Raw genomic sequence first — 19,411 nt, forward strand, 5'->3', positions numbered from 1 at the left:
TCTACTTTTAAAACATATGCCACCATGCCTGCCTGACTAAAGTGATGTTCTTAAAGTGTGTTAAGTCAATGAGTACCCCTTTCCCCCCTTCGTTCATCCTAATCCTATAAAATTCAAACTTCAGTTTTCACCTTCCTTCCTCCCCCCCTCCTCCTCCTCCTCTTCCTCCTCTTCCTCCTCCTCCTCTGCCTCCTCCTCCTCCTCTTCCCCTCTTCCTCCTCTTCCTCCTCCTCCTCCTCCTCTTCCCCCTCCTCCTCTTCCTCCTTCCCCCCTCCTCCTCCTCCTCCCCCTCCTCCTCTTCCTCCTTCCCCCCTCCTCCTCCTCCTCTTCCCCTCTTCCTCCTCTTCCTCCTCCTCCTCCTCTTCCTCCTCCTCCTCTGCCTCCTCCTCCTCCTCTTCCCCTCTTCCTCCTCTTCCTCCTCCTCCTCCTCCTCTTCCCCTCCTCCTCTTCCTCCTTCCCCCCCTCCTCCTCCTCCTCCTCCTCTCCCCCTCTTCCTCCTCTTCCTCCTCCTCCTCCTCTTCCTCCTCCTCCTCCTCCTCCTCCTCCTCCTCCTCCTCCTCCTCCTCTTCCTCCTCCATACTTAAAGGTGAAAGTGAAAACAGGAAGGAGAAGGTGTCTGTCCTATTAGCAGTTAGTTCAGAGGTCAGGAGATAAGTCACAAACATGGAGGGTGCCTTTTGTCCAGAAAGCAGGTCACACTGAGTGAAGCTTTTCTCGTTCCATCTGAATGTAGTATTTGTCTATGAATAAAAGCATAAGTCATTAAGAAGGCAGCTTAGCACCATGATTATTAAGTTAAACCAAAGTATCGTCCCCAGGCCCTGACCCTTGGGCTTAAGACTTCCGCAGTCATGGGTTGTTGACTGGGTTTTCAGTACCTGGTATGAACTCCATCTTGCAGAACCAAATTCAAACCTAATCAGGGATCAGTTGGTTGCCACCATAAAAGTTGTGCCGCTAGTGCATGGGCACATCTTACCTGGCAGGTCGGTGTTCTACACCATAGGGTTCTCAGCTGGATGAGACCATAGATGTCTGCTCTCCTGCAGCAATCTCTACACTACCTTGTAGCACCGAGAAAGCTGCTAAGCAGGGAGGAAGCCACAGTATCAGCTTCATTTCTCTCCACCATTTATCTAAGGTGTGCGGTGTCTTGCACAATAGAATATTATCAACTAGTTACTGCAGGCAATCAAGAAGAGTAACAAGATGCTTTATTGTTTCGGGGCATCTCTCTGGCCTCCCTGACAAACACGTCATTGAGTAATATCTCATGCCTAGCACTGAGACCTTTGTTTAGTGACCCTTGACCCTGAGGTACAGCATCATCTAGACATGCAATGCCTCTCCTTCTACCTTTCCTTTCAACTTATGTTTCTCAATTCCTGTGTACAGCAGTGAATTTCCACATGGCTTTTTCACAGATCCTTAGTATTGGTTAGCTCTCCTCTCTCCCTTCTCACACCTTCCCTTGCCTCTCTCCCCTCTCAAACCCTCCTGCTTCTCTTCTCACACCCTCCTCTCTCACCTTTCCCACCCTTCCCCTTCCCTCTCAAACCTTCCCCTCTCCCCTCTCCCTTCTCACACCCTCCCCCTTCCCTCTCACACTCTCACGTCTCACTTCTGTCTCTTCTCACCTCTCTCCCTCTCCTCTCCCACCTCCCACCCCACACACTCATCCCAGTTTCAACTTTCTGTCCCCCACCTAGTACACTGTGATTTCATGTCACCTGCATCACGCTATCTCCCCTACTTGAGGAATTTCCCACCTAGAAGGCAGCCTCCTCTAGTTTTTTTCCTTCCAAGGGTACTCCAGATTAAACACATAGCCCTAAATATTTGAATTGTGGAGCTACATTTGGGAAAGGACCTTTCTGAGCCTGCCTTACCTGTCTAATTTTTGCTGTTGTTGTTTTATCCATTGCATGTTTTCTGACTTCATGTTTTACAGTTGAATAAAATTCCATTTTGTACCCGTGTACCACATTTCCACCATTGCTGTCATGGTTTATTTTCCTAGGCTTTCAGAAGTGAGTTCAACATCACTAAAATTCCCTGACAACTGGATTGTCCTCTCCCTTGTTCACTGCTAGAAGTGGCTGTGTCTTCTTTAAGTTTATGCTCACCTGAAATACCTTGCCACTTCAGACAGCTCAGTTACTAAAGAACCTTTAATGGCTTTGTCCCTGTCTGTCTCTACTGTGTACACATCATCTAATTGATCAAAAACACTTCATCCACAGACACTCAGACCATTCAGCCCTTGCCCTGGTCAGCAGCAACTCTCCTGTGAAGCAAGAGTAGTGACTGAGTCATTTCTTTATATTTCTCAGTCAGAGTTAGGTACTGGTTTATTATGTTGAACTGTTTTCACAAGGTGAGTACTGACTACACAAGGTATTACCCTTTGTAGCTCATTATACAGGGAATGAGAAGGTGCTGCCTGGTGTATTGTGGGTATATATGGCTTACCCAGGACACCCCCAAGTTAGACATTTTGATTACATATATTTAAAGCTTCTAAAGACACTTCACATCAAAAATATTCCTGCTTTGGACATTAAATTTTGTAATCTCCATAAATGCTCAGGGTGGGTCTCCCAGAACATCAGAGAAATCATACTGATGATGTCCCTCAAATTTCTGTTTGTGAGTTCCAATCTATTGAGTGATTCGTAAGAGTTCTAGAAAATATACTGAAAAGTTCTCTTTGGTGGTGAATAGGCTTACACTTGACTTTCTTACTGGATATTAAGTTCATTAAATTTTGGCTGAAACTCCCATCCTAGGGCCTACTCTATAAATCTATTGAATTTGCTGTGTTGGGTGACATTTTTAAATCAGTGGTTCTTATCCTTCCTAATACTGCCATCCTGTGATGTAGTTTTTCATGTTGTGGTAGCCCCCAACCACATTTTCTATTATTTTTATTGCTACTTCATAACCATAATTTTGATACTGTTATGAATGGTAATGTAAATAATTTTGAAAAGAGTTTTGCCAAAGGGGTTGTGACCCGCTGTTCTAACCTAACATTTTTCTTGTGTTTCAGTTTCCTCTGGCTTACATTGAGGTAAGAAATTTAAATGTTTCATAATCAGAGAGAAATCAATCTGATAAAAGTAACCTGATGGTGGAATGTTGTTGAATGTTGTTGGATCAGTAGCCCCCTGCCATTCGAGATAACTAGTTTGCTATTTCCCACTTCACTGTTATTTCTTTTTCCCCAAAGAAATATAACTGAGTTCCCAAGTGCTTCTATCACCAGCACAGTGATCCTAGAAGCATTGTTATACTTAACACTACAATAACTTAGAAAATTTACACCCTCATTCACAGGATCCGAAAATGAACCGAATTATGCAGTGGCAAGACGTTAAGACTGAGAATGGGCTTAAGCAACTGTCCTTCAGCCTGTCAGCAGAGCCCATTCAGGGCCCCTACAAGATAGTGGTTCTCAAACAGTCAGGAGTGAAGGAAGAGCATTCCTTCACCGTCATGGAATTCGGTATGGATTGGGGAAACCAAAAAGAGAAAGTGGGTATCATAGGTTTCTTTGGGTTTTAGGCTGGGTTTCATCTGACTCTAGCTAAGGCTATTCATCTCCCAACTTCCAGAAAGTCCTGGGATTTTTCAGAAGCAAATTACTTGTTTTGTTGTTTTTCTGTTTGTTTGTTTAATCAAGTAGATACCCCTGTGGTTTGCAAGAAGTGATATAGCACATAACCACTCAACATTCTAACTTTATTGGGGGTGAGGACATTGCCTTAATAATGTGAAATCTCTATTTCTGGACAGAGTATGATCCTTTAGGCAACAAGACAACACATTTCACATCTCCTCTCTGAGCATCTCCTCTCTCTTTCTCCCATTAGTGCTTCCCAGATTTGGTGTCGATGTGAAGGTTCCAAACGCCATCTCTGTGTACGATGAGATAATCAGTGTGACTGCCTGTGCAACGTGAGTTACCTGCTTCTGTCCTTCTTTCCTTAAGAATGTACTCGGACACAGAAGATCCCTGGAATAATGCCTCATTTTAGAATATGTAGAAATGCTACACTTGTGTCCTTCCCCAACTAGAACATTTCCCCTGTGTTGTTCATTTGTGTCCTTTACTGCTCTGCATCAATCGCAGTGCAATCATTCTCTGCGTCCATTGCTGATATCAATGGATAAAATCAATTGTTTGAGGCAGTAAAGAGCTCCTGCCTTTGGAGACAGGAAGGGACCTAATAAGATCCACTGACCCATGTGAAGAGAACATAAGCACTAAGTCAAGGCATCTCCCTGACCTCTTATGGTCTGACAGAAAGAACAGAGAGACAAGAGCTTCCTGTCTGCCTCCACCTCAAACCATTGCCACCCAAGTTTAACCTTAGACATCTCAGCCTTCTGCTTGAATTTCTGGACCTGATAAATGAGGGCCTTGCACTACAACCAATAAAAGTTCTATTTAAGTCTAGAACCATAAAGAAGGAACTTGCAGTATGTGCCTGAATCAAACAGAAGACACACCCCAGCCTACATTGGCTTTTCATTCCAGAGAACCAGCTCAAAAACTAAACAATAGGACAAAGGCCAAGGACTGAGAGGTGTGTTAGGCTCTGCATTATTTCCCATCCTCCCCACTCATTTCAGCCCCATCATCTAGTAGCTGAGGATCCTGGTTTGGTTACTTAATCTTTTCAAACCACAAAAAGGAGAAAACCAGGTCTTCCTAGGTCCTTAATAGAGCTAAGAACCTATGTTTTTTGTTTATTAATTAATTAATTAATTTACACTGCTAATTCTTTTTTTTTACATTTTATTTTTTTTATTAACTTGAGTATTTCTTATATACATTTTGAGTGTTATTCCCTTTCCCAGTATCCGGGCAAACATCCCCCTCCCCCCTCCACTTCCTTATGGGTGTTCCCCTCCCAACCCTTCCCCCATTGCCGCCCTACCCCCAATAGTCTAGTTCACTGGTGGTTCAGTCTTAGCAGGACCCAGGGCTTCCCCTTCCACTGGTGCTCTTACTAGGATATTCATTGCTACCTATGAGGTCAGAGTCCAGGGTCAGTCCATGTATAGTCTTTAGGTAGTGGCTTAGTCCTTGGAAGCTCTGGTTGCATGGCATTGTTGTACATATGGGGTCTCGAGCCCCTTCAAGCTCTTCCAGTTCTTTCTCTGATTCCTTCAACAGGGGTCCTATTCTCAGTTCAGTGGTTTGCTGCTGGCATTCGCCTCTGTATTTGCTGTATTCTGGCTGTGTCTCTCAGGAGCGATCTACATCCGGCTCCTGTCAGTCTGCACTTCTGTGCTTCATCCATCTTGTCTAATTGGGTGGCTGTATATGTATGGGCCACATGTGGGGCAGGCTCTGAATGGGTGTTCCTTTAGTCTCTGTTTTAATCTTTGCCACTCTCTTCCCTGCCAAGGGTATTCTTGTTCCCCTTTTAAAGAAGGAGTGAAGCATTCACATTTTGATCATCCGTCTTGAGTTTCATTTGTTCTAGGCATCTAGGGTAATTCAAGCATTTGGGCTAATAGCCACTTATCAATGAGTGCATACCATGTATGTCTTTCTGTGATTTGGTTAGCTCACTCAGGATGATATTTTCCAGTTCCAACCATTTGCCTATGAATTTCATAAACTCGTTGTTTTTGATAGCTGAGTAATATTCCATTGTGTAGATGTACCACATTTTCTGTATCCATTACTCTGTTGAAGGGCATCTGGGTTCTTTCCAGCTTCTGGCTATTATAAATAAGGCTGCAATGAACATAGTGGAGCACGTGTCTTTTTTATATGTTGGGGCATCTTTTGGGTATATGCCCAAGAGAGGTATAGCTGGATCCTCAGGCAGTTCAATGTCCAATTTTCTGAGGATCCTCCAGACTGATTTCCAGAATGGTTGTACCAGTATGCAATCCCACCAACAATGGAGGAGTGTTCCTCTTTCTCCACATCCTCGCCAGCATCTGCTGTCCTCTGAGTTTTTGATCTTAGCCATTCTCACTGGTGTGAGGTGAAATCTCAGGGTTGTTTTGATTTGCATTTCCCTTATGACTAAAGATGTTGAACATTTCTTTAGGTGTTTCTCAGCCATTCGGCATTCCTCAGCTGTGAATTCTTTGTTTAGCTCTGAACCCCATTTTTTAATAGGGTTCTTTGTTTCCTGCGGTCTAACTTCTTGAGTTCTTTGTATATTTTGGATATAAGGCCTCTATCTGTTGTAGGATTGGTAAAGATCTTTTCCCAATCTGTTGGTTGCCGTTTTGTCCTAACCACAGTGTCCTTTGCCTTACAGAAGCTTTGCAGTTTTATGAGATCCCATTTGTCGATTCTTGATCTTAGAGTGTAAGCCATTGGTGTTTTGTTTAGGAAATTTTTTCCAGTGCCCATGTGTTCCAGATGCTTCCCTAGTTTTTCTTCTATTAGTTTGAGTGTGTCTGGTTTGATGTGGAGGTCCTTGATCCACTTGGACTTAAGCTTTGTACAGGGTGATAAGCATGGATCAATCTGCATTCTTCTACATGTTGACCTCCAGTTGAACCAGCACCATTTGCTGAAAATGCTATCTTTTTTCCATTGGATGGTTTTGGCTCCTTTGTCAAAAATCAAGTGACCATAGGTGTGTGGGTTCATTTCTGGGTCTTCAATTCTATTCCATTGGTCTATCTGTCTGTCTCTGTACCAATACCATGCAGTTTTTATCACTATTGCTCTGTAATACTGCTTGAGTTCAGGGATAGTGATTCCCCCTGAAGTCCTTTTATTGTTAAGGATAGTTTTAGCTATCCTGGGTTTTTTGTTATTCCAGATGAATTTGCAAATTGTTTTGTCTAACTCTTTGAAGAATTGGATTGGTATTTTGATGGGGATTGCATGGAATCTGTAGATTGCTTTTGGTAAAATGGCCATTTTTACTATATTAATCCTGCCAATCCATGAGCATGGGAGATCTTTCCATCTTCTGAGATCTTCTTCAATTTCCTTCTTCAGTGTCTTGAAGTTTTTATTGTACAGATCTTTTACTTGCTTTGTTAAAGTCACACTTAGTTATTTTATATTATTTGGGACTATTATGAAGGGTGTTATTTCCCTAATTTCTTTCTCGGCTTGTTTCTCTTTTGTATAGAGGAAGGCTGATTTATTTGAGTTAATTTTATACCCAGCCACTTTGCTGAAGTTGTTTATCAGCTTTAGTAGTTCTCTGGTGGAACTTTTGGGATCACTTAAATATACTATCATATCATCTGCAAATAGTGATATTTTGACTTCTTCTTTTCCGATCTGTATCCGCTTGACCTCCTTTTGTTGTCTGATTGCTCTGGCTAGAACTTCAAGAACTATATTGAATAAGTAGGGAGAGAGTGGGCAGCCTTGTCTAGTCCCTGATTTTAGTGGGATTGCTTCAAGTTTCTCTCCATTTAGTTTAATGTTAGCAACTGGTTTGCTGTATATGGCTTTTACTATGTTCAGGTATGGGCCTTGCATTCCTATTCTTTCCAGGACTTTTATCATGAAGGGGTGTTGAATTTTGTCAAATTCTTTCTCAGCATGTAATGAAATGATCATGTGGTTTTGTTCTTTCAGTTTGTTTATATAATGGATCATGTTGATGGTTTTCCGTATATTAAACCATCCCTGCATGCCTGGGATGAAGCCTACTTGGTCATGGTCGATGACTGTTTTGATGTGCTCTTGGATTCGGTTTGCCAGAATTTTGTTGAGTATTTTTGCGTCGATATTCATAAGGGAAATTGGTCTGAAGTTCTCTTTCTTTGTTGTGTCTTTGTGTGGTTTAGTTATAAGAGTAATTGTGGCTTCGTAGAAGGTATTCGGTAGTGATCCATCTGTTTCAATTTTGTGGAATAGTTTGGATAATATTGGTATGAGGTCTTCTATGAAGGTTTGATAGAATTCTGCACTAAACCTGTCTGGACCTGGGCTCTTTTTGATTGGGAGACCTTTAATGACTGCTTCTATTTCCTTAGGAGTTATGGGGTTGTTTAACTGGTTTATCTGTTCCTGATTTAACTTCGGTACCTGGTATCTGTCTAGGAAATTGTCCATTTCCTGAAGATTTTCAAGTTTTGTTGAATATAGGTTTTTATAGTAAGATCTGATGATTTTTTGAATTTCCTCTGAATCTGTTGTTATGTCTCCCTTTTCATTTCTGATTTTGTTAATTTGGACGCACTCTCTGTGTCCTCTCGTTAGTCTGGCTAAGGGTTTATCTATCTTGTTGATTTTCTCAAAGAACCAACTTTTGGTTCTGTTGATTCTTTCTATGGTCCTTTTTGTTTCTACTTGGTTGATTTCCGCTCTGAGTTTGATTATTTCCTGCCTTCTACTCCTCCTGGGTGTATTTGCTTCTTTTTGTTCTAGAGCTTTTAGGTGTGCTGTCAAGCTGCTGACATATGCTCTTTCCTGTTTCTTTCTGCAGGCACTCAGCGCTATGAGTTTTACTCTTAGCACAGCTTACATTGTGTCCCATAAGTTTGGGTATGTTGTACCTTCATTTTCATTAAATTCTAAAAAGTTTTTAATTTCTTTCTATATTTCTTCCTTGACCAGGTTATCATTGAGTAGAGCATTGTTCAATTTCCAAGTATATGTGGGCATTCTTCCTTGATTGTTATTGAAGACCAGTTTTAGGCCGTGGTGGTCCGATAGCACGCATGGGATTATTTCTATCTTTCTGTACCTGTTGAGGCCCGTTTTTTGACCAATTATATGGTCAATCTTGGAGAAAGGACCATGAGGAGCTGAGAAGAAGGTATATCCTTTTGCTTTAGGATAGAATGTTCTATAAATATCTGTTAAGTCCATTTGGCTCATGACTTCTCTTAGTCTGTCGACATCACTGTTTAATTTCTGTTTCCATGATCTGTCCATTGATGAGAGTGGGGTGTTGAAATCTCCCACTATTATTGTGTGAGGTCCAATGTGTGTTTTGAGCTTTAGTAAGGTTTCTTTTACTTATGTAGGTGCCCTTGTATTTGGGGCATAGATATTTAGGATTGAGAGTTCATCTTGGTGGATTTTTCCTTGGATGAATATGAAGTGTCCTTCCTTATCTTTTTTGATGACTTTTAGTTGAAAATTGATTTTATTTTGATATTAGAATGGCTACTCCAGCTTGCTTCTTCTGACCATTTGCTTGGAAAATTGTTTTCCAGCCTTTCACTCTGAGGTAATGTCTGTCTTTGTCTCTGAGGTGTGTTTCCTGTAGGCAGCAGAATGCAGGGTCCTCGTTGCGTATCCAGTTTGTTAATCTATGTCTTTTTATTGGGGAGTTGAGGCCATTGATATTGAGAGATATTAAGGAATAGTGATTATTGCTTCCCGTTATATTCATATTTGGATGTGAGGTTATGTTTGTGTGCTTTCATTCTCTTTGTTTTGTTGCCAAGACGATTAGTTTCTTGCTTCTTCTAGGGTATAGCTTGCCTCCTTATGTTGGGCTTTACCATTTATTATCCTTTGTAGTGCTGGATTTGTAGAAAGATATTGTGTAAATTTGGTTTTGTCATGGAATATCTTGGTTTCTCCATCTATGTTAATTAAGAGTTTTGCAGGATACAGTAACCTGGGCTGGCATTTGTGTTCCCTTAGGGTCTGTATGACATCAGTCCAGGATCTTCTGGCCTTCATAGTTTCTGGCGAGAAGTCTGGTGTGATTCTGATAGGTCTGCCTTTATATGTTACTTGACATTTTTCCCTTACTGCTTTTAATATTCTTTCTTTATTTTGTGCATTTGGTGTTTTGACTATTATGTGACGGGAGGTGTTTCTTTTCTGGTCCAATCTATTTGGAGTTCTGTAGGCTTCTTGTATGCCTATGGGTATCTCTTTTTTTTTTAGGTTAGGGAAGTTTTTTTCTATGATTTTGTTGAAGATAAATCCTGGTCCTTTGAGCTGGGAGTCTTCACTCTCTTCTATACCTATTATCCTTAGGTTTGATCTTCTCATTGAGTCCTGGATTTCCTTTATGTTTTGGACCCGTAGCTTTTTCCGCTTTACATTATCTTTGACAGTTGAGTCAATGATTTCTATGGAATCTTCTGCTCCTGAGATTCTCTCTTCCATCTCTTGTATTCTGTTGGTGAAGCTTGTATCTACAGCTCCTTGTCTCTTCTTTTGGTTTTCTATATCCAGGGTTGTTTCCATGTGTCTTTCTTGATTGCTTCTATTTCCATTTTTAATTCCTTCAACTGTTTGATTGTGTTTTCCTCGAATTCTTTCAGGGATTTTTGTGACTCCTCTCTATGGGCTTCTACTTGTTTATTTATGATTTCCTGACATCCTTTCAGGGATTTTTGTGTCTCCTCTCTATGGGCTTCTACTTGTTTATTTATGTTTTCCTGGAATTCTTTCAGGCATTTTTGCGATTCCTCTCTGTAGGCTTCTACTTGTTTATTAATGTTTTCCTGTGTTTCTCTAAGGGAGTTCTTCACGTCTTTCTTGAAGTCCTCCAGCATCATGATCAAATATGATTTTGAAACTAGATCTTGCTTTTCTGGTGTGTTTGGACATTCCATGTTTGTTTTGGTGGGAGAATTGGGCTCCGATGATGCCATGTAGTCTTGGTTTCTGTTGCTTGGGTTCCTGCGCTTGCCTCTCGCCATTGGATTATCTCTAGTGTTACTTTGTTCTGCTATTTCTGACAGTGGCTAGACTGTCCCTATAAGCCTGTGTGTCAGGAGTGTGGTAGACCTGTTTTACTGTTTTCTTTCAGCCAGTTATGGGGACAGAGTGTTCTGCTTTCGTGCGTGTAGTTTTTCCTCTGTACAGGTCTTCAGCTGTTCCTGTGGGCCTGTGTCTTGAGTTCACCAGGCAGGTCACTTGCAGCATACAAGTTGGTCTTACCTGTGGTCCCGAGGCTCAAGTTCGCTCGCAGGGTGCTGCCCATGGGCTCTTTGCGGCGGCAGCAACCAGGAAGACCTGTGCCGCCCCATCTGGGAGCTTCAGTGCACCTGGGTTCCAGATGGCCTTTGGTGTTTACCTCTGGCGTCCGAGATGTGTGTGCAGAGAGCAGTCTCTTCTGGTTTCCCAGGCTTGTCTGCCTCTCTGAAGGTTTAGCTCTCCCTCCCACGGGATTTGGGTGCAGAGAACTGTTTATCCGGTCTGTTTCCTTCAGGTTCCTGCGGTGTCTCAGGCAGGGGTCCTGCCACTCCTGGGCCCTCCCCCACGGGAGCCCAGAGGCCTTATACAGTTTCCTCTTGGGCCAGGGATGTGGGCAGGGGTGGGCAGTGTTGGTGGTCTCTTCCGCTCTGCAGCCTCAGGAGTGCCCACCTGACCAGGCGGTGAGGTCTCTTTCCCACGGGGTCTGGGAGCAGAGAGCTGCTGCGGGCCAGGATCTGCAGGTGTGGGACTTCCGGTAAACACAGCACATGCCCGGTCCTAGAGGAATTCTGCCTCTGTGTGTCCCGATTTCACCAGGCAGCTTTCTTGCAACAGACAAGTTGGTCTTACCTGTGGTCCCAAGGCTCAAGTTTGCTCGAGGGGTGCTGCCCACAGGCTCTCTGCATCGGCAGCAACCAGGAAGCTACACTGCTAATTCTTAGCATATACACTTAGAATGTGTCAGGAGGCAATGGTGGTCCTTGTTTGTGCCCATTATGAAACCATACAGTCTCAGTGAGAAGACAATGGGTCTCCACTTTAGAAAGACCCTGGGTCTCTGTGACTTTATCTTGTGACAGATATACCTATGGGAAGCCTGTCCTGGGACGTGTAAAGGTAAGACTTTGCCATGGAAATCCGTCCTTTAGCTCTGAGACAAAGTCTGCATGCAAAGAAGAGAACTCCAAGGTGAGTGAATCTGTTCAAAGACCTTTTTTAAATATCTAAGGTTAACCAACAGAAAGGCACACAGCAAAGATCAGAGGAAACACTTAGCCAGATGTTGACAGAGGATGTTCTGGAATTTGGATTGTAGCTCAGGGATGGAACAGTAGTCCAGGCATGTGTGCAATGCCCAGAAGACCATGCTGACTGAAGTGATAATCCTCAGACCCACTACTGTTAAAGGCACATTTCAACAAGTTTACTTGGCCACCAAATTTATGTTAAGCATATATTCATTGTATGAAATAGTAGGTTTACGTCATTTCCATACACGAGTGTCATGTCTTTTAACAGTATTCCCGTCCCATTGCTACTTCTGTTCTCTCGGGTCCCCATTCTTATGTGTCCTCTTCTCTTCCTAGGTAACCCACTACTTTTGTGCCTTGGAGACTATTCTTGGAAGGTGCATTTTAATTAGCACATATAAAATATAAATAGTTGTTCAAAACAATAGCCTTCTTTACAATATATTCATTCATGCACATCATGTACTTGATTACCTATCTCAACACTTACCCAATTCTCTCCATTCTTACTCCCGCCAGAACCTTCCTCCTCCCAAATGGAACAACTGTTTTGCTGTCTTTTGGTTCTGTTTTGTTTTACCTCCCATAGGAGAGAAAGCATGCACTGTTGTGTGTCAGAGTCTGGTATATTTTGTAAAAGGTGGTCATCTCCATACCCCTAACATATTCCTATTTGGTTTGATTATCAGTTTATCTGGTGGACTCACTTGTCTGTGACTCATTTAAATGACAAGTCATGCATGGGAACACATTTTAGTATGCAGATATAGATTCTTTTTGTAGGTTCCTTATAGCTGATCATATGGTACCTGGACCTCTCATTTTCTGAGGATCTTCTAGACTGACTTGGGTGTGGCTGTACTAGGATGTAGCCTCACCCACAGTGTATGAGATGGGTAGGGCATGAGGCTCTTGTGCTCACCTTAAGCATTAGAAAAAACAGGGATGTTAAACACAAGCTTTTCTCCTCAACAGAGGACACAAGGCCACACCTGAACTCTTAAAACTCTTTCTTCTAGACTCTTATCCTGAGCAGTTTCTTTGTCAATAAAACCCATTGTTATGGGAGATGCCAATTGTATATTCCAGCAGCCTGTGTGACCCACATGCTATCTGTAGAGCCAAGTGACTCCTGACTCCCACAGACTTTTACCTTTATCTTAGTCATTCTCAGCAGCTATGGTTACCTGTAGCTCTTGATCTAGGAGTGGAGCTTTGTGAAATTTCCGCTTTCCACTACATTGACAGGTTAACTTGTTTTACCATTATTTATATCTTCTTCTGGCAACCACGTTGTTGAGATTTTTATGGGTGTCTTTCCCTGTTGTGTCTGAAAGACCCTATTTTTGCAACAGGCATTCTGGTCTTTTACAATCTTCTGACTCTTGTTCCATGATTTTCTCTGATCCTTCAATGTAGGGTTATGTTGGAGATGCACTGTTGGGGTTGGGTAATTCTAGGCAACTCTGCACTTTGATGGGTTGTGTATCTCTAAAAAGGTCTCTATCTCTTGAAAAATAAGGTTCTTTGATGAGATGAGACCCTCATGCATCTGTAATGACAAGACTTTAGATACAGTAAACGACTATATTGGTTAAGGAAAATGGCAGTAGTAGGCTGCTCTCTACAGAGTCCATGTGACTGTTGAAGTTATCCATTTCTTCTTAGTTTAACATTTGTATTTTGGATGAATGTAGAAATCTTTTCACTTTTAAGTTTTCTAAATTAATTCAGTATAGGTTTTTGATGTATTCCCTTACAACAGTCCAAATCTCTTTAATGTCTGTATATTACCCTGCACATTTCTGATTCTATTAATTTGGGTCATTTTCTTTCTTTTGTTTGGTTAATTGTTCCAAATATTAGTCTTGATCTCATCTTCTTAAATAACTGTCTTATTCTTTGTATTCTTTCTTTCTCCTCTACTAGTTTCTGCTCTAGTTTTTATTATTTCTTATTATCTGCCAATATAGTGTTTGGATTGACCTTTCTGTTTTTATGAATCCTTGATGTATATTATCAAGTCACTTATTTGTGTTAAATCTTTTCCTTATTTTAAGCAGCACTCAGAACTAGTTATGTCTCCCTTGCTTGGAATACCTTCAAGAGACTTTTGTGTCATGTTTTCATTTTCATTTAGTTCCAGGATTTTCAATTTTATTCTTGAGTTCTTTGAATCATTCATTATTAGGTAGTGTTTTGTTTGATTTTCATGAATTCATCCAATTTCTTTAACTCCTTGTGCTGTTGATTTTAAGGAGGTATTTCTTTCACTAATAGGTAGTGACTATTTTATTCCTTGTAACTAAATTTGGACTAGTCGATTCTATCATATATGAGTATTGATATTTCTGTTTCTTCTCAACTTGGATTTTCTTGAACTATCCCTTCCAATTCTTTCATTTTTGATGTGTGTGTGTTCTTTGGAGTCTAACTAGACAGCATTTTTTTGCCACAAGGTGCATCTTATTTTCACAGTGTAGCTTGTGGCTTGTGTCTGTCCATCTTCCCCATCAGAATGGGGTCTCAGAAATGATGAGGTGAGGAGGAGAAATCCTCCTAGGGTTCTTGGAAATTTTAATCCTCTTTTCCTGCTGAATGGTCTCTTTGGTTGGCTGGTGTTCTTCTCATGCTCTTTGGTTTTCTCCAGCTTGGCTTTATTGAAGCTGGCAATTTCCCCCATGGATGGCTTGTCTGACTTTTTCTTGGAAATCTTGGACTGACTCTCTCTCTCTCTCTCTCTCTCTCTCTCTCTCTCTCTCTCTCTCTCTCTCTGATCTTGTGTTCCAGTTGCTCCCACTCACATTTCTGCAGCAAAGATCTAGCCTGTGTCTCTTAATTAAAGAGTTAAAATCATTTATACTTAGAGTTACTGGTGATAATTACGTGTTCATGGCATTGACTATTGGATGATATTTATCTTTTATTAAACATCACATATGTTGCTGATCTTCTCAGTCTTGTTCTGAATTGAGCATTCAGATCTGTCTCTGCTTGCTTAAATCCTCTGTGAGATCACTAGTCATTTCCAAGACTACATACACTATTATTTGTCCAGCATTATGACAATTTGCATATCCTAGGATTCAGTTAGTGAAGAGCTGTGCCCCTTTGTACATGTCATGTTTCCCTGCTTGTTTGTGTTTACTGTATTTCATTTTTTATTAAATTATTTCCTTACTCTATATCCTATTCACAGCTTCCACTCCTTCCTCACCTCCCAGACCCTCCTTCTCACCTCCTCTCACCCCTCCTCCCTTTCTCTTCAGAAAAGGGATGGTTTCCCATGGATATCAACCAGCCTTGGCATACCAAGTTGCACTAAGACTAGGCATATCTTCTATTGAGGCTGGACAGACAAGGCAGCCCAGAAAGGAGAAAGGGATCCAGACAAACTGCCACAACAGCAGAAAACCAAAGTTGTTAGAGCAATGCAATTTAAATGAAGTAAAGTAGACTACTATGCTGACAATAATTGTAACAATGAAAATGGCACAAAAATAAGCTGTGAAGCTAAACTTTAATTAAAAACAAAATAATGATCCTGGTGACTCTTATCTTTCACATTTCAGAATAATGTCAGTTTTTTTCCTATGAAGGATGTTCTCATTCATAGAACCACAGAATGGCAGCTTCTAAGTACCATTTCACTCTGAAAATGGATTTCACTTTACTTGCTGCCACTAGGTATCAAGCCAACAGGTTCATGTCTGCTAGTAAAAAGTACCATTGAGCTACATCCATGCCTGTATTTGATATTTTAATAATAGAAAGTAATTATTAAGTTCTAATGGCATGCAAGTTAAATGCTCTGTATATTATAATTGTGATATTGTATTATACTTAATATTCCTTATTAGATATATTGAATACTAAGTGAATACTTAGAATATAATCACTGTTTTAATAGATGACCAAAGCAAGGCAGCATTGTGACTGGTCATGCTCACACAGCAGCACAGTGTTTAAGCTGAGTCCCAGGCTTAGAACCAGAAGACCATGCACTAAGCACTCTCTTTCTGAAATAAGCCCTCGTGTGTGGGTTTCAGTAGACCATCAACATGACCAGTGTGCCATGTCACCTTGCTTTTATCTTAAATATCAGCTAGACAACAATGGCTGCAGCACACAAGAAGTGAACATCACTGAGTTCCAATTAAAGGAAAATTACCTCAAAGTGCGCCAGGCTTTCCATGTGAACGCAACTGTTACAGAAGAAGGAACAGGTATGTGAGTAAGAATATAGAAGATGGCACTGTGAAAACTGATACCTTTTCACATAGAGATGGTAGCTCAGAGACGCAGAAAGCAAGCAACTCTCTAACCAGCTTGGGCCTTCAATGTCGTCACTAATTTCTTCCTCAGGGTCAGAGTTCGGTGGATATGGAAGAATTGAAGTCGAAAGAACCAGGAACAAATTCCTATTTCTGAAAGCAGACTCACACTTCAGACATGGGATCCCATTCTTTGTGAAAGTAAGGTGGTTTTTGGTTCATAGGTGGCAGAACTGTGAAAGGTGCTTCAAGGCTGTTCTGCCAATGTTCAGCGTTTCTGACATCATGGGTTGCAAGACTAGAAGTGCAGCTTAGTGGTGGAGTTTGTATTTCACATGGTCAAGCACACGAGTTCAATTCCCAGAACTAAAGTGAAGGCTAGGAAAGTTTATCAAGAGGCTTCAAATCTCAAACCTATGCAGCAGAGTTTTCGTTTATAACTGCTGCGCCTGAAAACCTTAAACCCCAGAGTATCACCGTGTTTCAATGGTGAAGTAACATGAGCTACATATTCATAACACACCCATGCTCACTGGCAGCCTCTGCTCTTTCACAAGCTGTTCTTGTGATGGTGTCAGAGCATGTACTTGCAGTGTTTTACAGGATGGGTTCATTGATGGTCCTTGTGAATAATAGGAAAATAGGAAGCATCTATAAAGCGTCTGTTATGAAATTAAGAGTATGATACCTTCAGTCTCTGTACTTTCACAGCATAGCTAGTTCTACAGGTATAGATTTTCAGAAACTAATTTTTGCAGACTGAATTAGTGACTGCATCTTTGGAATCTTTGTATAATACTGAAACAGGGGTTTCTCTTCTGTGTCATATACCCATCCCTAGACTATACTTTTCTTCCTTGTTCAATTTAGGTCCGCCTAGTGGATATCAAGGGAGATCCTATCCCAAATGAGCAAGTCTTCATCAAAGCACAAGAAGCTGGCTACACCAATGCTACTACCACTGATCAGCATGGCTTGGCAAAGTTCTCCATAGATACCAGCAGCATCTCAGGCTATTCCCTCAATATCAAAGTAAGTCAGAAATGAGGAGGACATAAGATACAAGGTGAGACTTTGCAACAGCTTGAGCTCAATGTGTAGCTTAATGAAAAAAAAGTTTCATGCCAAACTCTTATTTTTAGGCAAAACACAAAAAGTTTCTGAGCACTCATAGAAGTATCAGCATATATTGTGAACACATTTTAAATACAATTATTTTCCATAGTCTCTTTTACTTTATTTATGTTTGAAATATCTCAAGTTAGGACCTTGAAGCAAAAAAAAATGATTAAAGTTCATTTTCATCTACTTAGTCAAGGTTATTTGTTGTGTATCCTCAAATTCATTACCCAAATATGTTGTGCCCATTTTCTCAAACAAGAGATACTTATGTATAACTGAATGTGACTGACATTATACTAGTTCCTACTTGAGATGCACATTTGGGGTGGGGGGTGGGGAGAGGATAGAGAGAGATTCAACACTTTCTAGAAATGCAATTTGGAAATACAAAAACTCTAGAGATCTGCAATCTGCAGTCAGCTGGAATTTGACAGAGTTCCCCCTGTATATCATAGCTTAGTCAGTTATGTAACAAAGGGGAGCCATTTGAAGAGAAGATCACTATCTGACTTTCCAGGAGAAGTCTCTGAAGACCCTGCAGCCTTACATCTCTAATCCCAATAGCCTTTTCCCCAGCTGTCTCAGCAGGCCCCTCTCTGAGAATCCCTGTGGGGACAGCAATGCCAGGGGTGACTTACACACATCTCTGGCTGCAAATTTAAATGGTGGAACTCATAATCTATCTTATAGAAAGAAGCTTAAAAGCATGTCCCTTTGCAAACAACAGATGGACCTAGAGATAGGGTGGAGTGTGGACTTCGAAGGAGGAGGGAAAGAGCAGTGTGGCACTCACTAAGGTGGCCAGCCAGTGTCTCATTACTCAGATGGCTTTGGGTTGGAGGTTTTCTGCAAGCTCAGAGGCTCGGAGTCACATACAGGATAAGATGTCAAACTTAATTATCTCCAGTCCTCCACCACAACACCCGTCCATGCAGTCACACACGCACACATGGACTGATACGGTTCCTCGGTTGTAAGGAGAAACTCCATCAGAATAGGTTTAGCTGATCGGATTTGATCACATGTAGCTCACATTGTCATTATCTAACAACTCCCTACAGAAACACATACCTATACTCAGTGACCAGAAGTGAGCCCTGCAGAGCGGCATACATTATGCTAGCTCAGTTAATGGCTTAGGCAGGTGCGCTCATCCCTCTGATTGCCCATCTGCCTTGATCGGCTTGTCTGGATCTCAGATAGCACAAGGCCCACAACTGTCTACTCTTCTCCTGGGACTCCTGGTGACCCTAGAAATGAAGCCTGAGGGAAAACCCTGTGTCTTCCTAAGTCAAGAAAATTGGTTTTCCTTTTTCCTTTGTGATCTTATTTCAGGTTTTCATCCTTCTCCCTCTTTAAATTTGATATGTTTTTGTTTTGTTTTGGTCTTTACTGAGGATTGAAAGTATCAGGAATGGAATTTCATACATTTTGTCGCTTAATCCTCCTCTCCCGATTATCCCTCCATCCCCCCAAGTTGCTCCCCACTCATATACTTCAGCTCCCAAGAGTCTTCCTTCCATGTCCTCATAACGGAGTGCAGACTCCTCTTGTGTTCTTCACTGATTTTCTTTCTCCTTCTTTGGCCTTGTTTCCTTTCTCTCTGATTTTAATTATTTTTTTCTTTTTCTTCCAGTCTTCCTTTACTGCTGCTTGAGTTATAAAGTTTATTTTTTTCTTGACTTAATGTTTAATGGATATTGTGTTTTCCACTCTCTATGCATTGGACTTTGGGGTAGAGTGGCTATTTTTAATTGTTTTTTAATTACATCCACACATGTGATTTGCTTTGTTGTTGATGGATTTATTAAAATGTCCTCCATGTTCCTGGGGTTTATTGAAAGTCAAGCTTTTGAAAAAGGGTTACTCATGATGAAAATGCCCTTATTATAGCAGATTTTCTATAGCCATCAGGAGAGATGTATACATGGAAACATTGAAATAGAAGGAAAAAAGTTAATGCAAAGCACTTAATTTTTCAATAACTGAGCTCAAAGATATTGAAGCACATGAAATGTTATATAAATAATATTACAGTTAGAATTTTCAAAATTATTTATGACAAAATTGGACACATGTACAACACCTAACACACACACACACACACATACATGCACACACACACACATACACACACATAGACACAC

General features: G+C 41.1%; 1 protein-coding gene across 3 annotated transcripts in view; it reads left to right on the forward strand.

Annotated features, from left to right (window-relative positions):
- Mug2 (murinoglobulin 2) overlaps nucleotides 1-19,411 on the forward strand; it is a 72,842-nt gene that overhangs the window by 14,322 nt on the left and 39,109 nt on the right. For 2 of the 3 annotated variants that reach the window (XM_087658423.1, NM_001395728.1), the window contains 7 exon segments: nucleotides 3,053-3,073; nucleotides 3,340-3,508; nucleotides 3,876-3,960; nucleotides 11,698-11,806; nucleotides 15,974-16,094; nucleotides 16,234-16,343; nucleotides 17,013-17,174. In XM_087658423.1, the coding sequence (XP_087514549.1) occupies nucleotides 3,053-3,073; nucleotides 3,340-3,508; nucleotides 3,876-3,960; nucleotides 11,698-11,806; nucleotides 15,974-16,094; nucleotides 16,234-16,343; nucleotides 17,013-17,174 (777 nt within the window). 3 annotated transcript variants of the gene reach the window in all.

The sequence above is a fragment of the Rattus norvegicus genome, chromosome 4, assembly GCF_021556685.1.
Source record: "Rattus norvegicus strain SHRSP/BbbUtx chromosome 4, alternate assembly SHRSP_T2T, whole genome shotgun sequence".
Taxonomy (NCBI): domain Eukaryota; kingdom Metazoa; phylum Chordata; class Mammalia; order Rodentia; family Muridae; genus Rattus; species Rattus norvegicus.